Source organism: Colletotrichum acutatum, assembly GCF_030867785.1.
Source record: "Colletotrichum acutatum strain CBS 112980 chromosome Unknown BDZ83scaffold_17, whole genome shotgun sequence".
In the NCBI taxonomy this organism is placed as follows: Eukaryota; Fungi; Ascomycota; class Sordariomycetes; order Glomerellales; family Glomerellaceae; genus Colletotrichum; species Colletotrichum acutatum.
In genome coordinates this window covers 380,632-399,653 of record NW_026849011.1, presented here as the reverse complement: position 1 = coordinate 399,653, position 19,022 = coordinate 380,632, and the positions used below count along the sequence as shown (strand labels likewise).

The 19,022-nt window shown below is 52.7% G+C and overlaps 6 protein-coding genes across 6 annotated transcripts; 2 read left to right on the top strand and 4 right to left on the bottom strand.

Annotated features, from left to right (window-relative positions):
- Positions 1-203: 203 nt before the first annotated feature.
- On the bottom strand, positions 204-1,378 carry BDZ83DRAFT_570558 (glycosyl hydrolase family 61-domain-containing protein; the record flags this gene model as incomplete). The annotated part of the gene is made up of 4 exons (XM_060504316.1): positions 204-522; positions 584-703; positions 766-1,190; positions 1,256-1,378. The coding sequence occupies 4 exons, from the start codon at positions 1,376-1,378 to the stop codon at positions 204-206; spliced, it is 987 nt and encodes a 328-aa protein (XP_060368536.1).
- A 2,910-nt stretch (positions 1,379-4,288) lies between these two features.
- BDZ83DRAFT_648741 (mediator complex, subunit Med18) lies at positions 4,289-5,477 on the bottom strand (the record flags this gene model as incomplete). The annotated part of the gene is made up of 4 exons (XM_060510214.1): positions 4,289-4,343; positions 4,460-4,849; positions 4,881-5,369; positions 5,467-5,477. The coding sequence occupies 4 exons, from the start codon at positions 5,475-5,477 to the stop codon at positions 4,289-4,291; spliced, it is 945 nt and encodes a 314-aa protein (XP_060368535.1).
- A 204-nt stretch (positions 5,478-5,681) lies between these two features.
- BDZ83DRAFT_749181 (polynucleotide kinase 3 phosphatase) lies at positions 5,682-7,361 on the top strand (the record flags this gene model as incomplete). Its single annotated transcript, XM_060513732.1, has 7 exons — positions 5,682-5,775; positions 5,831-6,006; positions 6,069-6,184; positions 6,239-6,838; positions 6,890-6,951; positions 7,003-7,145; positions 7,194-7,361. 7 exons carry the CDS (start codon positions 5,682-5,684, stop codon positions 7,359-7,361), a joined length of 1,359 nt encoding a protein of 452 aa, XP_060368534.1.
- A 193-nt stretch (positions 7,362-7,554) lies between these two features.
- BDZ83DRAFT_717075 (major facilitator superfamily domain-containing protein) lies at positions 7,555-9,231 on the bottom strand (the record flags this gene model as incomplete). Its single annotated transcript, XM_060511908.1, is given in 6 exon segments — positions 7,555-7,641; positions 7,681-7,986; position 8,004; positions 8,059-8,226; positions 8,286-8,925; positions 9,030-9,231. 6 exon segments carry the CDS (start codon positions 9,229-9,231, stop codon positions 7,555-7,557), a joined length of 1,404 nt encoding a protein of 467 aa, XP_060368533.1.
- Positions 9,232-10,266: 1,035 nt separating this feature from the next.
- On the top strand, positions 10,267-14,728 carry BDZ83DRAFT_738819 (hydantoinase B/oxoprolinase; the record flags this gene model as incomplete). Its single annotated transcript, XM_060513032.1, has 6 exons — positions 10,267-10,278; positions 10,512-11,207; positions 11,263-11,709; positions 11,769-13,496; positions 13,564-14,085; positions 14,151-14,728. The coding sequence occupies 6 exons, from the start codon at positions 10,267-10,269 to the stop codon at positions 14,580-14,582; spliced, it is 3,837 nt and encodes a 1,278-aa protein (XP_060368532.1). The 3' UTR covers positions 14,583-14,728.
- A 1,175-nt stretch (positions 14,729-15,903) lies between these two features.
- BDZ83DRAFT_570559 (pectate lyase E) lies at positions 15,904-16,668 on the bottom strand (the record flags this gene model as incomplete). The annotated part of the gene is made up of 1 exon (XM_060504317.1): positions 15,904-16,668. The coding sequence occupies one exon, from the start codon at positions 16,666-16,668 to the stop codon at positions 15,904-15,906; it is 765 nt and encodes a 254-aa protein (XP_060368531.1).
- Between the last annotated feature and the right edge of the window lie 2,354 nt (positions 16,669-19,022).

Here is a 19,022-nt window from a genome sequence, read left to right as displayed (position 1 = left end):
GCATGTGAACAACCAAGGAATTGGAACTTTTTTGAACAAGGAAAAGTCTTGTTGTATTGTGCCACTCGAAAAGGGCGTAAATCGCAGAATTACGCGGTATACTATATACAAAGAACTTCTAATATGTACCGGAAAGATACGTCTCCTCTATAAACAACCATCTATCGCCTTTCCACGGCGTCTAGATTCAGACCTAGTACACTCTAGTACTTGGCAGAGCGGCGGGCCTTGCGGGCGCGGCGGCGCTTGCAGCCGGAGGGGCTGCTGGGCGCAGGGGCGGCAGCAGCGGAGGTAGAGGCAGCAGCGGCGGAAGAGGTGGTAGCGGGGGCAGCAGCGGTGGGGGTGGCCGAGGCGGCAGCGGCGCTAGTGACGAGGGTAGTGGGGGCGGCAGCAGCGGGAGCCGAAGAAGAAGCGGCAGCGGCGCTGGTGGCGGCCGGGGCGGAGGCAGCGGGAGCGGAGGAGGCCGGGGCAGAGCCGGAAGAGCCACCACCCTCGTAGACAGCAGGGCCAGGGATGACGTAGCTTTTTGGTGGTCAGTTTCATCGTGTTCCTACTGGTGATGGGTGATAATGGGTGTACTTACGAGGTGATGGTGTTGTAGATGTTGATCAACAGACCAGGGTCGGTGGCCTTGTACGCACCAGGGAAGACGACACCCTCGGGCTTAGCAGTGCCAGTTCCTTCAACCTTGAGCTGGTAGCAACTAATTCACTGTTAATCTCTTGATTTGAAGGCGGCGATGAGTGAAAAGAAGGTTGTACATACCTCATGTAGTACTGGGCACCGTTCTCGGAGCCGGCGGCGTGGAGGGCGACGGTCTCGGCACGGAGAAGGTAGTCACCAGGGGCGATGTCGGAGGGAATGACAACGTTCTGCTTGCCGCAGCCCTCATTGATCAGGTCGTTACCCCAGGTGTTGTTGTTGGCGAAGTAGCCAGACTCGAAGATCTTGAAGAAAGAGCTGGAGCCATCGGCGGTGGCGGCATCGGCGACGGAGCTCAGGTAGACCATGACGGGGCCGTGGTGGGCACCTCCAATAGCTTCCTCAGAGCAGGCACGGGTGTTGTGCTGGTGCATCTCGACGGTGATGGTGTCGCCGGCCTTGACGCCGCAGGTGGTGGTGGCAGCAGCGGAGTTGGCGTTGCAGCGCATGTCGTTGGACGTGGGGTCCTGGACGGGGGAGTTGGAAGCCTATCATGTTCATGTTAGTCTCAGACGTTACAATTGTGGCAAAGAGTCTGTGTAAGTCGACTTACGGGCATGCGGACACAGCTGGACTCCTGGTCAACACCGTTGACCCAGAGTTGCTGGAAGATAGCGTGGCCGGCAACCATGTTGGCCATGGAGGCGGTAAGGGCGAGAGCAGCGACAGACTTCATCTTGACGGTGATTTTGGTTTGGTTGTTGTTTTGAGAAAAGAAGGTGATTTCCGGGCGTTAGAAGAAGTGCACACAAAGGTGAGAAGTGAGTGAAATGACGCCGGCGTCGAGCTGTAGAGAAGGACTGAAAGTAAAGAGTGGACAGATGAGTGACTGAAACTGTTGAAGAGACAAAACAAACTCTCTTCTCGAGAAACGAGGAGACCGAGATGGTATATGTATGGCCTCTCTGGCTCGCATCACTCCCCCTCTATCCCCCTCCCCTCCCGTCTTCAACCACCAACATCGTCCTCGGTCTTCCTCCTCCCCACCAACCGGACATGGTCAGGCCAGTTTAGAGCTGCCAAGCCTAAATTCTGGAAAGGGGGTCCGCAATCCCGTCCCACTGGCCCACGACGCCGCCTCATCGGTTCAACTAACAACCAGGGATTTGATACCTCGAAGGGAAGCGTTTAATCTCTATACCGCAAGGGTTCGTCAGGAACTGAATGGGCACACAGGCTGCAGCATCGCTTTCCCGCCGTAAAGAAGCAGTCCCGGGCATGCCCAAGGGTGTCACCGATCGTTCATTGGAGCAATAATCTTGAAAGGGGTTAACGTTGTGGGGATGCCCGCTGTTGTGTCTAAATTGCGGGATGTGTGCCTTGCAGCTTCGGCTGCGCGGGTGACGCGCCCAGTTCGGGTTTGTCAACCAGGGTTCATCAACTTGCAGCTAGTTGGTGCGGCTTCTGTACGAATTCGCCTTTGCTTATTCGGCTGGACAGGTTCCCAAGGCGGGCATCCCTCGCTTCAGTCGTCCCAACTTGACCCCAAGCTTAATTTAACCCCTTGGAGGACATCGATGTCCCTGGAGTCGGATCCAAGTGTTCGACCACTGGCGTGTTGGCAACCAGTGCTGACCCCCGGTTTTTGATCCCCCTTCGCGGCTGGCCGTCCGAACCTGAAACACAAACAGCATGTGGCCCCTGGCGCTACTCAGTTTGGCCAAGATAAGACCACAGCAAAAGTGCTTACTGTGCCTTCTTCCCTTTCAGGACTCATAGAAACAGGTGAGTTTACTGGTATAAACGAACGCAGGCAGAATTCGGTGGAACTCTCGTACAATGCAATATGGGTCAGCAGCAAAAGTCTCACTAGAGTTTTGTAGGCGACGTTGAATAGATTGAAACTTAGCTCTCACCCGCGAGATCGACGGAGAATCACTAACATATACTTTCCTTGGTACTCGCGTGTCTCCGTGGTGCTGGACCGTTTGGCGCAAATCAACCCTCGTCTTGAATGATTCCGATTGGGCAAAGGAGTGATCCGCGATCGTCATCCTACCCAGGGGCGAGCGACGGTCCTGGGGCTCGATGGATTGTGTCACCCAAAGTGGTCCAACCCTGGATGAGCCCTGCAAGCCCGTCTTCAGTGGTCGAAGCCTGTACCACTGGCGGACACGTGCGTTACGGGTAGAGATGATTTTTGGTCCTTCTGAACTTCTGAAGTCGGAGGGCGAGGAGAACGATGCAGAACACAGCCGCTCTCGAGTCAATATGCTGGCTCTGACAGTTCCCTATGCGGTTATTGATTGACTCAATTCGTATGCCGCACTGACGCTCTCGACCAGCTCCAGCCGTATATGAGCGCCTATTGTAGATGCCAACCCGTCTCTATTGCTTCGCCAAAATACAAGTTTGGATCAATATTCCCCCTCAACACCTCGGTTCCCAACTTATCAATGGCCGTATGTGGAGAGTATACGGTGGTCCCCCGAGCCTTTAGGCGGGAAATCATCTCCGAGTGAAACGAGCCTAGATCTTGGGGGCCAGTTCGGGGACGACTGAATTTTTCGATGGGGGGTTACCCTTTTAGCGCACCGCACCGTTGACCGCTGCACGTTTAATCATTTCGAAACCAGGGCCGCCAGTTCTAGCGCCTGGGCCATGCATGGTCCATGGATGATGGCGCCAACCGTCAACGAGCAAAGGGGGGAACGGGCTACGGCAGCATAGAAAAGTCTTGGCCATATCGTGCCGCTCTGAAAAGAAATAAGGCCAATATTTTCGACCATGCATCTGGCGGCAAGTGAGAATATCGTACGTCATATCCTGTAGTGAGGTCCAAAGTTCTAAAAGTCTGAGAGCGATTTCTTTGATCGTCTCGCATAATTGTGGTTTTGTCTGAGATTACTCCAAGATCAATGACACTTTGTAAACTACCCTCAACTCTGGTGTTCCTGCTGCGCTATCTATTACTCTTTCTGGTTCTTCTCTACTCACGGACACTCAAGCTAGAAAAAGTTGACCAAAAGCAATTACTAACCAATTGGGCAATGTTTTCAACCCCATTGTCGTTGAGCTGGGCCAGAAGAATCAGAAGACGTCAATTTATGAACGGCAGAAACACGAACGGCACTGTTTTGCCGGTTTAAAGACAGCATGCATCAGTCAAAAAATAAGCTTGATGCCATCTCTGATTTAAGGTAGCTTGTGGTCCTAGGCTATTCTTGACGACACATATTGGCCCACCTCATTTGACTGAAGAAATCTTCTGGAACCTGTGGATTCCCTATCAAGGTATCCCAACTTCATTTCGTACTCGTGCCGAATATCCGAGTACTGTCTTCCTGCCCCGTCCACTCCCAATGTCCTTTTCTCAACTTTTGCACTCTGCAATTCTTTCTGATTGCTGCGTGTCTTCTTTTGCAAGAAGCTCGCCATTGTGAGAGCAGAATTCCATGATAATGCACTCGATGAGGGTAAGCTTCTTCTCTGGCCCGATTCGGGGCAACCTCATGAGCATCCACGGGTTGACTCTGAACCTCTTTGCTGGATTCCTAAGCCGCAGTCTTCGAACCTCTAGTCTAAGCTTCTCAAGCTATTGACAGACCTGACGGCGTCCAACGCGACATGGATGCTCGGCAGGCGCCTAGAGGCCGAAGCATTGGCGAGTACAGTTCCAACGACCAGCGATGGTGCTCGACCTTGACTGTGTGTTTATATTCATCACTCGTTTTGCCAACTGATGAATATGTGCTATAAAACATGGATCAGGGATATGGCCATGATCCACAAATTCGGTACGATAGCTATCTTTTACCGCTGGTCTGTGATGGTCATGACTTGAGGCAGTGGTGCAGGCGCATTTCGCATCTCAACCGCAACGCGGGTATCGTGTATACGTCGGTCAAACATCTTGAACTCGAAGACGCCCTCGAGCTCACGTCGAATATTGGCCAACTGCTCGTGCGCCTTGAGAATCTCATCAGGCTTGTTGTCTTGATGAACATGAACCTTAATCAGAAACATCCAACGCTGCCCGGGATCCGCCGGTGACATGGTGTCCCATGTAGCTGTTTGAGTGAGAGGACCATTGTCACCGTTCATCTGGAGAATGTAGTGTCTCGAGAGGCAAAATTCCACATCTTCTCGGAAGAACTGATAGGTCTCCTCAATAGCCTCGCTTTTGAACCTGCATATTGTCAGATCCCTATCAGCAATAACGGATGACCAAAACTAACTGGTAGTTGTTGTCCTTCATCACAGACAACAAGTTCCTTTGATCCCAAATTTCAGTCTTCTTGCGCTGAGTGACCGATGAGCGGACCTGGGGAGGATCAGGGAAATCGGTCCATCGGAGGGTACCGGCGCGCGCATTGAAGTCCACTTCCGGAGCGGTCGGGCCGAAGTCCTTATCCTTGAAGACCTCATATCGGGCCTGGAGGATGTAAGATTGACGGCTCAGTTGCTGATGCAGGTCTTTCCACAGCATCTGGATGTCCTTGCGCGGGGTTTTGATGATCGAACTTTGGTTCGAGATTCCGCCGGGTTTGCCTGGGCCCTTGAAGTAAAGGACGCGATGGAGACTCTGCCAGGCCGGCATGGCGCAGAGACCGCCGAGGACGGAGCATGCCGCCTGGATATCGTCGTCGTCGACGAGCGTCGTGAGAAAGAGCTCGTACATCTTGATCGACGAATTTGGCGATGATAAGGGCAAGTTTGGGGAAGGACTAGGGCAGTGAGGGCGTAAGAATGAGAGAGATTCATGAAAGGCGTCTCATCGAGGTGAATGTGAAGGTCCCGTGAAATCGCTCCACCGATACGTACCTGCCGCGCATTCTGGGTCACGTGTCCGCCCGTCACTCAGGCGCGTGGGCGTCGTCGCGCTTTCTGCCGGTAAAGTGGCCGTGCCCCACCAAAGCTCGATGCTTCCTTCCAAGCTCTGAGCTACGATCATCGACATGCGAACGTCGCTCTTGAGGGTCAACAGCGGAATACTTTGCCAATTGCTCAGCAAAAGAACGATTCACTTTACTTCGATAATGTCATCCTCAAGTTCGTCTACCACCAAGCGGAAGCAAAGAGAATCAATTTCTCCACCGGCGGTCAAACGGAAAGTTCAGAGCGGCACAACGAGTAAGCTCTTCTTTGCCTACATCATCGACCACCCTTGACATCTGACCTTCTATAGAAAACGCAGTTGCCAACTTCTTCAAGCCTACTTCTCAGAAGCCAAAAGACCGCACAATATGGACCGAACGCGCACCGAACAACGACACCCCTGCGACACTACTCGTTGGCCGCTACGAACCAGAGGAGCCCACGGCCGAGCCAGAGAAGAGGAGGAAGGTCGCTGCTTTTGACCTGGTATGACGAATCTTGCAGCTTCACACATGCCAAACCGTTAAAATTGACGAATACCCGTCTAGGACTCGACTCTGATCACAACAGCTTCGGGCAAGAAACATGCCGACGCTGCTGAGGACTGGAAATGGTGGCATGCTTCTGTCCCTGGCAAGCTGCGGGACATGTACAACAACGAAGGGTACACCATCAGCACTTGGCCCTGAGATTAATAGACATCAGCTAATCTCGATAGATATCGTATTGTGGTTTTGTCCAATCAAGCCGGTATTGTTCTCCACGCCGATCCGAAAGCGAAAACGCCGAAATCGACAAAAGATAGAGCCTCGGCATTCAAGCAAAAGGTCAATGCCGTCTTGACACAGCTCAACATCCCGACCACTATATATGCAGCCACAGAGAAAGACATATACAGAAAACCGAGGCCGGGGATGTGGAAGGAACTTTGCGCTGATTATGACCTCACTGACGACGTCGACCTGGAGGGGAGCATCTTCGTTGGTGACGCTGGCGGTCGCATTGCGGCATCAAAATTCTCCAAAGACTTCAGCTGCTCCGACCGAAATCTCGCCCACAACATTGGAATCACATATAAGACACCAGAAGAATTTTTTCTCGACGAGAAGCCTCGGGACTTTGTCCGAGAATTCGACATCGTCCATTTCCCATACCCGGAGGATCCCACTTCAGAGACACCGAGTGCTCTGTTTGAGAAGAAAAATAAGCAAGATATTGTTCTCTCCTGCGGTCCGCCAGGTGCTGGGAAGAGTACGTTCTTCTGGCAGTACCTAAAGCCATTGGGTTATGAGCGCATCAACCAAGACACTTTGAAGACGTCAGTTCAGCTCAACATGATCAAGTCCTGCAAATACTAATTTATTGGCAGTCGAGACAAGTGCGTGCAAGCCGCGAAAGATCTACTCAGTGGGGGGCAATCTATAGCAATAGGTCAGCTCTCGCACCAATCCTTCGGCCATTTCCAAGTACTAACTCAGTCAGACAACACAAATCCTGATCCCGATACGAGAGCTGTCTGGGTCCAGCTTGCAGCGAAACACGACGTGCCGATCAGATGTGTTTGGTTCAAGACGCCTCTTCATATCTGCGAACACAATGATGCTGTACGATCTATGAATGAATCTGTAAGTCCAAATTACTGCACATATATGACTGTAGCTCATGCAGGACAGCTTAACCCCGAGTCAAGAACGGCACTGCCTAGGATGGCTTTCAACGGTTTCAAATCCCGCTTCAAGGAACCAAAAGTGAAGGAGGGGTTCCAAGACATCACCGAACTTGAGTTCGCCTTCAGAGGAACAAAGGAAGAACACGAAGTGTGGGCGAAATACTGGCTTTGATGTCTCAGATCTACTTCAGAACAATTTCAGCCAACGCGAATCTGCCGGCGGCTCGAGTCGACGAGACATCGACGCAAGTTCAATGTAAGTTCCAGCCGACGCCACGAATATCTACCATAATTTACGACTCTGTGTCTAACCTCAACAACACCTCACACCAGTGTATTTAAGGATAGAGAGCTAGCTGCCATGGTCAAAGACGGTACCTGAATTCAACGTCTCGGTCGCCTGTTCGCTTCTTTCGCATGTCTGGCCCGGCCCCGGCAAGAATAGCCTCCTTCTATTTGTCTAGGCGTCTGAGGAATAGCCAGTGAATGACGATCAGACATTCTGCCACGAATATGGCTCCGAGCGAGAAACTATTCCCAAGAAGATACGGCGAACTTCTGTATATCTGGCCTGCCACAGCACCAGCTGAATTGTCGATTGTCTGTTGAATACCAATGACCGTGGCACGTCGATATTGTGGCGCTGTATTGACGTTGAGCCAGGCCAGATTCAGCCCTGTGCCGTTGTACACTGCGATAGTGCAGACGAAGCAGGCAAAGTATTTGACAGCATTGTTGCTGACACCAATCAATACCGCATAGCCTACTGCGCCCACAAGGTTGGTCGCGAAAAGAAACTTGAATCATCAGCTACTCTGTTAAGGAATTGGTCGATTCCGGGTCAACTCACCGTGCCGCACTATCCATACTTGTCTGACAGAAACGCAAAAGTGAAGAATGCCAGCGCGCCAAGGCAATACACGGGTATGGTCAGATAGTTGCTAGCCAGCGTGCCATGGCCCATAGCGTGCAAAATGGAGGGCAGAAAAGTGCCGAATCCGTTTGTCAGAATATTTTGGCAAAATTGAGTCCATGCGCTGGGGGCGTAGATGTCAGTAGCTTCTCCCTCTCGTTGGAATCTTCGAGCAACACGTACCTGAGCCAAGTCTTTGAATCCAAGACAGCGAGCTTCACTTCGTTCCAATCCAGCTCGTCGCTGCCCATGTAGTCCATCCTCTCCTGATGCCGCATGTCCATGATCACTCGCTCCTCCTCACTGAGGAAGTACGCTTTGCGGACATCACTAGGCAATCCGAACCATACAGCAAAGGCGCATGTGACACTAAACGCATCCTCGATAAGATACACCCATTCCCAGCCAGCGTATCCACCAACGCCGTCCATTTGCAACAACTCGTACGCCAACAGGCCCCCAAAGGCACCGGATAATGCCGTGCACGAGACGAGGTAGGACGTGCGCTTTGCGATCTCGTCTCGTTTATATACCATAGTGAGGTACATGTTAAGAGAAGGGAATAGACCGCCTTCGCAGGCGCCGAGGACTAGACGGTACGCATAGAGGCCACCGACATTGCGAATGAGGCCGTTGGCCACTGTCGTGACAGACCAGATTACGCAGAGTGCTGGGAGAACGAAGCGGGGTTCGAAACGTTTGACGAGGAGCACGGCTGGGACCTCGACTGGCACGTATGTTACGAAGAAGAGGGAGACGGCTGTTGAGTATTGCTGGTTTGTGGCGCCGATTTCTTCAGGCATGCCGGCGACTTTCACATTTCCTGCGTCGCGGTTAGGATTCCGATTGGGACTAAGGAGCGGATGGCAGAAATAGGGTTTTCAGTAAGATGATGGAGAGGCTCGAAGGAACTTATGAGATACCTACCGATGTTGGCTCTGTCAATGAAACATGAGAGATAGACGATGAAGAGTACGGGCGTGATATACAGGTCTAGCTTTCTCACGACTTTGGCTTCTTTGGCACGATCGATTTGGATATCGGTTGAAGTACCGACGCTTATATCATGATTGTTGACATCGTGTCTGGTGTTGTTCTTGGTTTCCTCTAAGATTTGAATTTCAGACATTTCGAAAGAGCAAAGTATCGTAGTCCTCAAATGTGGAAAAATGATTTCATGTACAACTTGTGAGAAACTTGACTAGAATATCATTGAGTTCATGCCTAGAGTTTATGCAGTCAATCCCATATCGTGCCCATCTACAGATTATGGGTTCATCTGGTATTCAGTAATGCGGCATCATCTTCCTAATCGCCTTCCCATACCGGTATCTGAAGATCAGATAAGTTGCTCGCATTTTCATTCCGCAATTCGGCCCAAAACCAGAAGAACCCGCCACTATGACAGGGTCTCAGATACATGACAATCACCTTGGCAGATGGGATCTCTCCTCGACAACCGATGTCATTGGCGATTGAAGAGCGTAATGTGCAGACAACGTGCGTTGATGATCGAGTAGGAGCGGGTTGGCATCCGAGGTTAACGTTCGTTCCTGGCACACAGCGCGGGTCGCGAAGCCGTCGTTATCAATGACTACCCTCCAGCCGGTTCATTAGACAGCTACATGACCCCCCAGTCGTTGGATTTTCCAAGCCTTGACAGGTGGTCGCGTTCTAGTACCTAGATCCAGACCTCACATCTGTGGTCCTCCCGCAGAGGGAATCTCTTCTCCCAGACTCCTCTGCTCTGTGATATCACCTGTTATCCCGCAACGAGATATCAATTTGATATGACGATAGATACTACCTCATAGAAGAGGCATGGGGTGCGGCAGGCTGACTGGTTCGATGCCATAACTTAAGATCAGCCAGCCACCAAGTTATGGACGTGTAACAGCCCTTGATTAGATGCACATCAACGAACTTAGGAAGCATGATTCTTAGGTTCATGAAGTCGTAGTTATCTCGGGCCAGCAAGCCGAGCCGCTGATCCCCCAGGTTGCGATACTCAGCCCCACTTCGGAGGAGGTTTCGGAGGCTTCGGGGTTCGTCTCCGGTGCCGAGCCCGGGAATGCGGCAGCTCTGATAAGCTGCGTGTGTGAGATCGGATGGTGCGATTCGGGGAACAATGCGGGGGACATGCAACGTACTGATTAGATCGGGGATGGACTCCTACGTAGGAGAGATGGAGAATGCTTTATAACTTCATTGAGCTCAAGCGTCCAAGTGTCTAGCTCGATTGGTTCAGCGTTTACCGATCCAACATACCCTAACATTTCTGTCTTTCAATTACCTGTATTTCATCGTTGTTCACAATGGGCTCGCTCGGTTCAAGTAGAAAGAAGATTAGAATCGCGATAGGTAAGTTGACGTCTTCAGTGGACATACTTTCGGCCAGTGTCTTGACAGTCTTTTGCTCACAATTTCTCACCAGATCGCGGTGGCACCTTCACGGATGTGCACGCTTACATGCCCGGCTCTGATGAGCCAGAGATGGTATTCAAACTTCTTTCAGTAGACCCGAGAAACTACAAAGATGCACCGACCGAAGGTATTCGACGCGTCCTGGCACATTATAGAGGGGCTCCAGTATCCCGCGATGAGCCCCTCGACATCTGCGACGTTGAATCAGTTCGTATGGGAACGACTGTGGCGACGAACGCCCTACTGGAACGACAAGGCGAGCGCGTAGCGTTCCTGACAACGAAGGGCTTCCGAGATTTACTCGTAATCGGCAACCAGGCCCGGCCGCACATTTTTGATTTGAGTATCCATAAGTTGCAGAGCCTGTATGAGAAGGTTGTCGAGATTGACGAGCGCGTGACGATGGAGGAGTTTTTGGAGAATCCGGAGAAACAGCCTATTGATATTGAAAGCGATCCCGAGCTCGTGAAGGGGTTGACGGGCGAGCCGGTTCGAGTTCTCAAGAAGCCTGAGTTAGAGGTTGTGGCAAGTCAGTTGAAGGACTTGAAGGCTGAGGGGTTCAAGAGTGTTGCGGTTTGCTTCATCCACTCCTATCTCTATCCCAATCATGAGGATGAGGTAGCGGAGCTTGCGCGATCTATGGGTTTCGACGTTTCCGTGTCTTCTGAACTGCAGCCGACGGTAAGACCAAACCTCCTTCTCTGATACACTGCTGCATAAGCTCACATCCTTCCAGATCAAGATGGTATCCCGAGGAAACTCCGCAAATGCCGACGCATATCTCTCCCCTCTTATCCGCCGCTACGTCCGCGACTTTGGCAGCGGGTTTAAAGGCGGCCTAGACGCCATCGCGGGCAAGCTCCTCTTCATGCAAAGCGACGGCGGGCTCTGTCTCTGGCAGAACTTCTCTGGTCTGCGCGCCATTCTATCCGGCCCCGCTGGCGGCGTTATTGGTTTCGGCAAGTCTTGTTATGACTCCGAGAGCAAGATGCCGGTGATTGGTTTCGATATGGGCGGTACTTCGACGGACGTCAGTCGCTTTTCGGGTACATATGATCATGTATTCGAAACGGAGACAGCTGAGGTCACGTTGCAGACACCACAGTTGGACATCAATACTGTTGCTGCTGGTGGCGGCTCGATTCTGCATTGGAAAAATGGGCTGTTTGCGATCGGACCAGACGTGAGTTATCACAGCATCTAAGCAGCTCTTTCGTGTTGTAAACTGACGTCAACTGACAGTCTGCCGGCGCCCATCCAGGACCTGTATGCTACCGCAAAGGCGGGCCCCTTACGGTCACCGACGCAAACCTCTTCCTGGGTCGTCTACGTCCCGAATACTTCCCTTCCATCTTCGGACCAAAGGAAAACGAACCCTTAGACTACGACGCAGCGGCCGCAGCTTTCCACATTCTCACCGAGAAGATCAACGCCGAAGAGGGAAAGTCGTTCACGCCGGAAGAGGTCGCCAGCGGCTTCCTCCGCGTCGCCAACGAGAGCATGAGCAGACCGATACGCTCGCTCACAGAAGGCAGAGGCATTCGCACGTCAGATCATGTTCTAGCCACTTTCGGAGGCGCTGGCGGGCAACATGCGTGTGACGTTGCTGGAGCGCTGGGCGTAGAGCGCGTCGTCATTCACCGGCTATCGTCCATTTTATCAGCGTACGGCATGGCGCTGGCTGATTTGACGCATGAGATCCAGCGTCCCAAGGCGGCTGAGCTTTTTGACCTCTCCGATAAGCAGCTGGCAGAGGAGTTCAAGATTTTGACGGACGAAGCTACCGCGACACTGGTCGCCCAGGGGTTCTCAGATGAACAGATCGAGCACGAGCTGTTCCTCAACCTTCGGTACAAGGGAACCAACAGCTCGCTCATGATCCGGAAGCCCGAGGAGTCATGGGATTTCACTCGTGAATTTGTCGAGCACCATGAGGAGGAGTTCGGCTTCGTTTTGGACCGCGACATCCTGGTGGAGGATATTCGAGTCCGCGCGCTTGGAAAGACACCCGACTCCAACGTGACCAGCGTATCGCAAGCTCTGAAGTCTGTTAAGACGAAGCTGGTAGAGAGTGACAAGAAGATCAGCACTACGAAGCTGTACACGAGTGGCAAGTGGCATGAGGTCGACCTCTTCAAGTTCGGAAATCTTGCGCCGGGTGAGCGGGTCGTTGGTCCGGCAATCATCCTGGACCAGACTCAGACCATTATGATCCAGCCGTCTTGGACTGCGACGGTACTTCCCCGTCACCTACTTCTCGACAAGGATTCAGTTTCGCAAGGCTCCGTCGGTCTTCCAGTCGAGACGGCTGAGGTCGACCCAATTCAGCTATCAGTATTCGGTCACCGGTTCATGAGCATAGCGGAGCAGATGGGCAGGTCACTGCAGATGACTTCGGTCTCCGTCAACATCAAGGAGAGGCTGGACTACTCTTGCGCCATATTCTCTCCCACAGGTGGTCTGGTGGCCAACGCGCCGCATATCCCGTGTCACTTAGGCGCCATGAGCTATGCGGTGGCATACCAGGCCGAGCGCTGGGGTAATTCCCTTCGACCTGGAGATGTATTAGTCTCCAACCACCCGGCCGCCGGCGGATCTCACCTCCCTGACATGACGGTAATCTCACCAGTGATCGATGAAAACACCAACGAGGTCCTCTTTTGGACAGCTTCTCGAGCTCACCATGCTGACATTGGCGGCATCTCTGCTGGTTCCATGCCGCCGCATTCCAAGGAGATCTGGCAGGAGGGAGCTTCGTTCCTGTCCTTCAAGCTGGTGGACGGGGGTAGATTCGACGAGGAAGGTCTTGCTGAGATCATGCTAAAGAAGCCGGCGTCGTACCCTGGTTCTTCTGGAACAAGGACGTGGAATGACAACGTGAGCGATCTGAAGGCACAGATAGCTGCCAATCAGAAGGGCATCAGACTCATTCAGGACTCCATCAAGGAATACGGTCTACCTACGGTTCAGGTAAGTGCAGTCCATCTACAGTAGATTTCCATGGTTGGAGCAGCGTATCATTGACGGTCAACAACAGAAATACATGCTCGGAATCCAGGACAACGCCGAGAAGGTGGTCCGAAACCTTCTCCGCCAAGTCCACGACCAGTTCGGTGGTCTCCCACTCGAGGCCGAGGACCAGATGGACGATGGATCGAAGCTCAAGCTCAAGATCCGCATCAATCGCGAAGAGGGCTCTGCCGTCTTTAATTTCACAGGGACCAGTCGGGAGATGTACGGTAACCTCAACGCACCCCGCGCCATTACCTTTAGCGCCATCATCTATGTCTTGCGTTCGCTAGTCAAGGAGGACATTCCGTTGAACCAGGGTTGCTTGGCACCCATCAACGTCATCATACCCTCTGGGACGATTATATCACCTTCCTTGGGTGCTGCTACAGTCGGTGGGAATGTCGAAACGTCACAGAGAGTAACGGATGTGGTGTTGAGAGCCTTCCAAGCTGCAGCGGCTAGCCAGGGAACGTGTAATAACTTGACTTTTGGGTATGGAGGTGAGATGGTCGATGGGAAAGCAAAGCCTGGGTTCGGATACTACGAGGTAAGTCATCGATCCTCTCTCGCGCATCATATTAGTCTCCGTATGCTAACTCCCATCGAAACAAGACCATCGCGGGCGGTGCCGGTGCAGGACCGAGCTGGGAAGGCCAATCTGGCGTACACGTCCACATGACCAACACTAGAATCACGGACCCGGAGTCCCTGGAGCGTCGATACCCGTGTATTCTCCGCGAATTCGGTATTCGACGTGGGTCAGGCGGCCGAGGCAAGTATAACGGAGGAGACGGTTGCATCCGCGAGATCGAGTTTCGTCGAGACTTGCACGTCAGTGTGCTCAGTGAGAGGCGGACGGTTCCTCCTTACGGTCTAGCTGGAGGCGAACCTGGAGCTCTCGGCGAGAACGTGTGGGTTCGGCATGACGAGTACGGGACACGGGAGATCAACCTCGGCGGGAAGAACAGTTGCGAGATGAAGAAGGGAGATCGGATCATCATCAGTGAGTGTGGTTCATCGATGTCGGGATTATCGGCTTGCTAACAGCTCGGTCATAGGGAGTCCAGGTGGAGGTGCATACGGTGCCTTGTGAAGGCGTCGCTGTTCTTGAGAATGATACGATGGTGTTTTTATGGTGGGCCGGTCGTTCGTCGTTTCCAAAACCAGGCCTGATGAGGGCGAGGTTGGCTATTTAAGATAAAATCTCAATGAGAACTGCTGCTTTAGAAATTCTGGAGACTTGCCAGGATGTTTAGACCAGACTTGGCTCGAAGTTGACGCGTAAGACTAAGGACCCCCAGCTTGGCCTCGGTTGTGTGTGCCGCGATGCCGTGGTGCCGTGCTTCCGTCTGCGCGATGCCGTGATAGCCGTTGACGAACATTCTTAGCATTAAGGTTCCACGCCATTTTGCGGGAGGAAACAAACTCCCCTTGTTGGCGCCGGTGGATGCCACTTGCGATGACCTGCATTTGACAGATCCGATCTATCGGATCGACGCTTTTTTTAAGGTTCAGTCTGCTCGGTGGATGCGCTTTTTGGTGATCCAAGCGCCCCACTCTTTGACTTCATGTTATGAAGACTTCATCGCATCGACATGCAACAATTCACGCCACTTACTCACTTCTCGCTGACAATTTTAGGATTCATATACTGGTTGTTCTTTTCTTCCAGCATTCCGTGTTCCAGATTCTTGTAGAAAGAGATTTATGTGACGAATACAAGGGAGGACGTGGTAGATGAAGAGGGTGAAAGTGAGCATTCTCCTGTGATGGTGCAGATAATGCTGGACGACTGTGTCCGGTAGGCTGTGAAGTCGGGCTACTGCCGATTATTGCGCTCGACAACTTATTTTGACCGAGTATCTGCTGCTCTCCCAGTTGTTAGAGAACGATCGCCGACTCCCAGGCGAAGAGACACTAATGAGGTCGCTATGGCTGTCGACGAAGATGTATAGAGCGGAGATAACGCAATAAGAATTTGCAACCATTCAGATGTTGATGTAGACGCGCGGAGAAATCAAGACGGAGTAATTATGCTCACCACTGTCACTTAGTCGATTGGGATTCACGATGGGAGAAGGGAAAGTAGTTGAGTCAAGTCATGAGGATTATATTGTAGGTACATGCTCCCCATGTCCATATATACAGAGAATGGCCAAGGGGCCAAGTGATGCGCATCAGCTTACACACCACAGAAAAGAAAAGGTGGTTTCTTCCTTCCTAAGTTCTTTAACCAAAAACAAAGTTCACTAGCAGTCTCTCAGAGACCGAGTGCGGCAAGAGCAGCACCGTTGCCGCTACAGCAAGCTGTGTCGGCGACCAAGATCGGAATTCAAGAACAGCAAACAGCTCAGGAGCGAGCCATTTAGCAGGCCTTGAGGGTGGAGTACTTGCAGGCGCTGGACGGGCCACTGCCAATCTTCTTGGGCTCGTTGCCGGGGGTGGTGCCCTGGAACTCGGTGCAGATCTCCTTGACGGAGGTGGCGCAGGTGCCGGTGATGGTGGAGGTGTCACCCTTGTTGGAGTTGATGCCGGTGAGCATCTTGCCGTTGTAGGCTTTGACGTTCTTGACAACGACGGTGCGCTTGCCCATGGTCTTGCAGTTACCGCAGGAGCGGTAGAGCTTGCCGAAGTCGACGACGGTGAAGCCGTCAATGGTGACGGTGCCGAGACCGTTGTGCTGGATGACCTTGTCCTCGGCTCCGCGGGCACCACCACCAATGATGGAGGCGTTGCCGTCACCCTTGAGGGAGAGAGCGTCCTCGCAGACGGCGGTCCACCAGACGTTGTTGATGGTGCAGGAGCCCTTGCAGTGGACACCCTCGATCTGGTCGGCACCGATGATGGCGTTCTTGAGGGTAGCGCCGTTCTCGAGGAGGAAGACGGCGTCCTTGTCGCCACCCTCAGCCTGGCCAGTGCACTTGACGCCACGGCCGTAGGTCTTCATGCCACCATCGAAGGTGCCCTTGACGGACTGAGCGGCCTTGTAGGTGACGGTGCCCTTGGAGGCGGGGATGGGGAAGGAGGCGCGCTTCTCGATGGCACCGAAGTTGTTGGGGGAGGACTCGGCGCCGGGGGCGGCGATGACGGCAGAGGCCGAAAGGGCAGCGAGGACAGCGGAGAACTTCATTTTGAATGTGGTGGTTGGTTTAAGAAAACACGTAGAGTTGGAAGTAGTTTGGAAGTGTTGACAACGAATGAATAACCACCAGGGCTAAAGAATGTGAGTAGTTGGATTGGTAAAGAGAGACTGTAGCGGAAGATGCTGATGAAGGTGATGAGGAATAAAAGAAAAGAAGGTTTGACGGACGGGAGCTTGCAACCTTCTTATATCTTTAGATCTTGGGCAGATTCTGGGAAATTCTGCTCTCCTCGAAGCTCCTCAACCACATACTCTCCCCTCCCCGCAGCAGTCATCCTGATCCTGCATCTCATTCACGCTGCCAAGACCTTAGATAGTGGAACCTTGGCAGGTTGAACAGCTCACAGTGACACGGATACACAAGCTTTTGCCCAGGGCTGGGGGTGAACTGAGGCGACGAGGTCCAAAAGTTCACAGCCCGCAGTCTGGCCCACGATGGAGCTCACGGGAGTGTTGGCGAGTGGCTAGTTTGTGTCCTGGTTCGTGGACGAGCTACACCCCCCCCCCCCGACCTGAGCTCACGAGAATGGGATGGAAGGGACAAGGCCCCCTTCTTCCTTTTCGCCTCTGCCTGAATCGACAAGGACGGGTAGTTAGCGAGGAGTCTGTCGATTCATTTCGGGCAGAGCCTTCCTTCCCTGTCCGTATGATCCACCCCGATATCAGAAAGTGGTTCGGGCGCCTCGGCGAGCCGCAGTCATCAGCGCAGCGACAAGCTGTTTCAACGTCTGAGGGGGCAGAAAGACTGCCCGGTGTCTAAGGAGGTACACAGCATGACATGGAGGCATTCCCGTCAACAATTTGTCCACGGCTATGGGCTCAGGGGGTGATCCATGACCGTGCTGAGTATGTGTTGGAGATGGGGAACCTGAGCAAGTTGGAATTTCACTCTTTGCCTCGCAGACCCGGGACTTACGCTTACCCAGAGTAGGCTCGCATTTCGTATTTGTCTAAAATGTGGCGCTGTCTTCCTGGTTAACCATGAAACAAGTCAGGGGCTGTCACAAGGTTAGTATGTGAGTTGAAAGATTAGACCATGTTCAAAAAGATGGAGTTAGGATCCACAGTAACGTCCTCTTTGGGAAAACTACGGATGGGAAGTCAGAGATTTGGGGGATTTCTGCAGTGCTGGGCAGCACTCTGTTGACAGAAACCGTGTCTCGCTCTCGGAGCTTATGCCGTGAGCAGAAAGACGCAAAAAGCAGACTGTCGGCCAGAATCCGCAATGTTTCCGTCGCTAGCGCGCGGGAACAGCTCCCATTGGTCCGTACCCTGGTTTCGGTTGTATATCGAAGGGAGATGAACTGGGGCCTTTTCGAGATGGAACCAACGTCTATTTAGATAAGACCCGTTACCACGGTCCTGAGTAATTCCCGGCCTCACGGACTGGCGTCGGAGGAGAGAGACTCAAAAAAGTGGCAATGGGTGGCGGTAGTGTCCTCACTATTCTAGCTGGTTTCTGTTTGTATTCTAGCGAGAGCTGATACCCAAGACATCGGTACTACGGTAGTTGCCTATGAGTTCTTGGCTCCTTGCAGCCATGGTTGAGCCGTTTATCGAATAACCTCTCGAAGGTTTAGGGAAAATCTGTCTGACGTGTTTTGGGGTGGAGCGTGATCCCGCGAAGTCTGATTTTCTCTGCCGCACAATGAGGGTCCCGGCTAACCCAGGATGGTACTTTTAACCCGTGGCAAGCCTGATATTATTATCTCTCTCGAATTTCCCCCAGCTACTGGCAGCATATTGTCAGTGCACGGCGCAGCCCAGTCCCCCCTTGACCGCAAAATCTGCTCCCATGGACACATGTCCACCACCCCTGTTCAAGCTTATTGACCTTAATCAGCTTTCCGGGGTATCGCTGGAGCCGAAGCAGAGAGAAAAAGCTGGACCAGCGCAATGCAGGCTGTGCGCTAGCAGCAAGGGGGGCGGCAGAAGCACGTTGCCGCTGAGACAGCGCTCATCTGAACCAGATCCAACATGCGGCATGCCACTGTCAAAGTTCAACTTCCGTCACTGGTGGATCAAAGTCCAAAGCTGCTGAATCAGTTCGGTAGTCTTTTGCGACATGTCTAAATTGCAAACAACCCGAGACAGACCCCGCCAGACATAATGCGACAATCGCGATAGAGTCAAATGATCTCCAATTCTAACAATATATCACCAACGCGCCTGCGTCTGGCATTGCGGGTGGGATGCGACTTGCAGGCCGGAAACAGCACCATCGGGATCCGAAAATGGCCAAAGGAGGCTCTCAATGTCACCGTTGCCATCGCTTTTGGGCCTGCCCTGTCGGACGAGGCTCCGATTCCCGTTGCATCGAGACATGGTTAAACAACGGATAC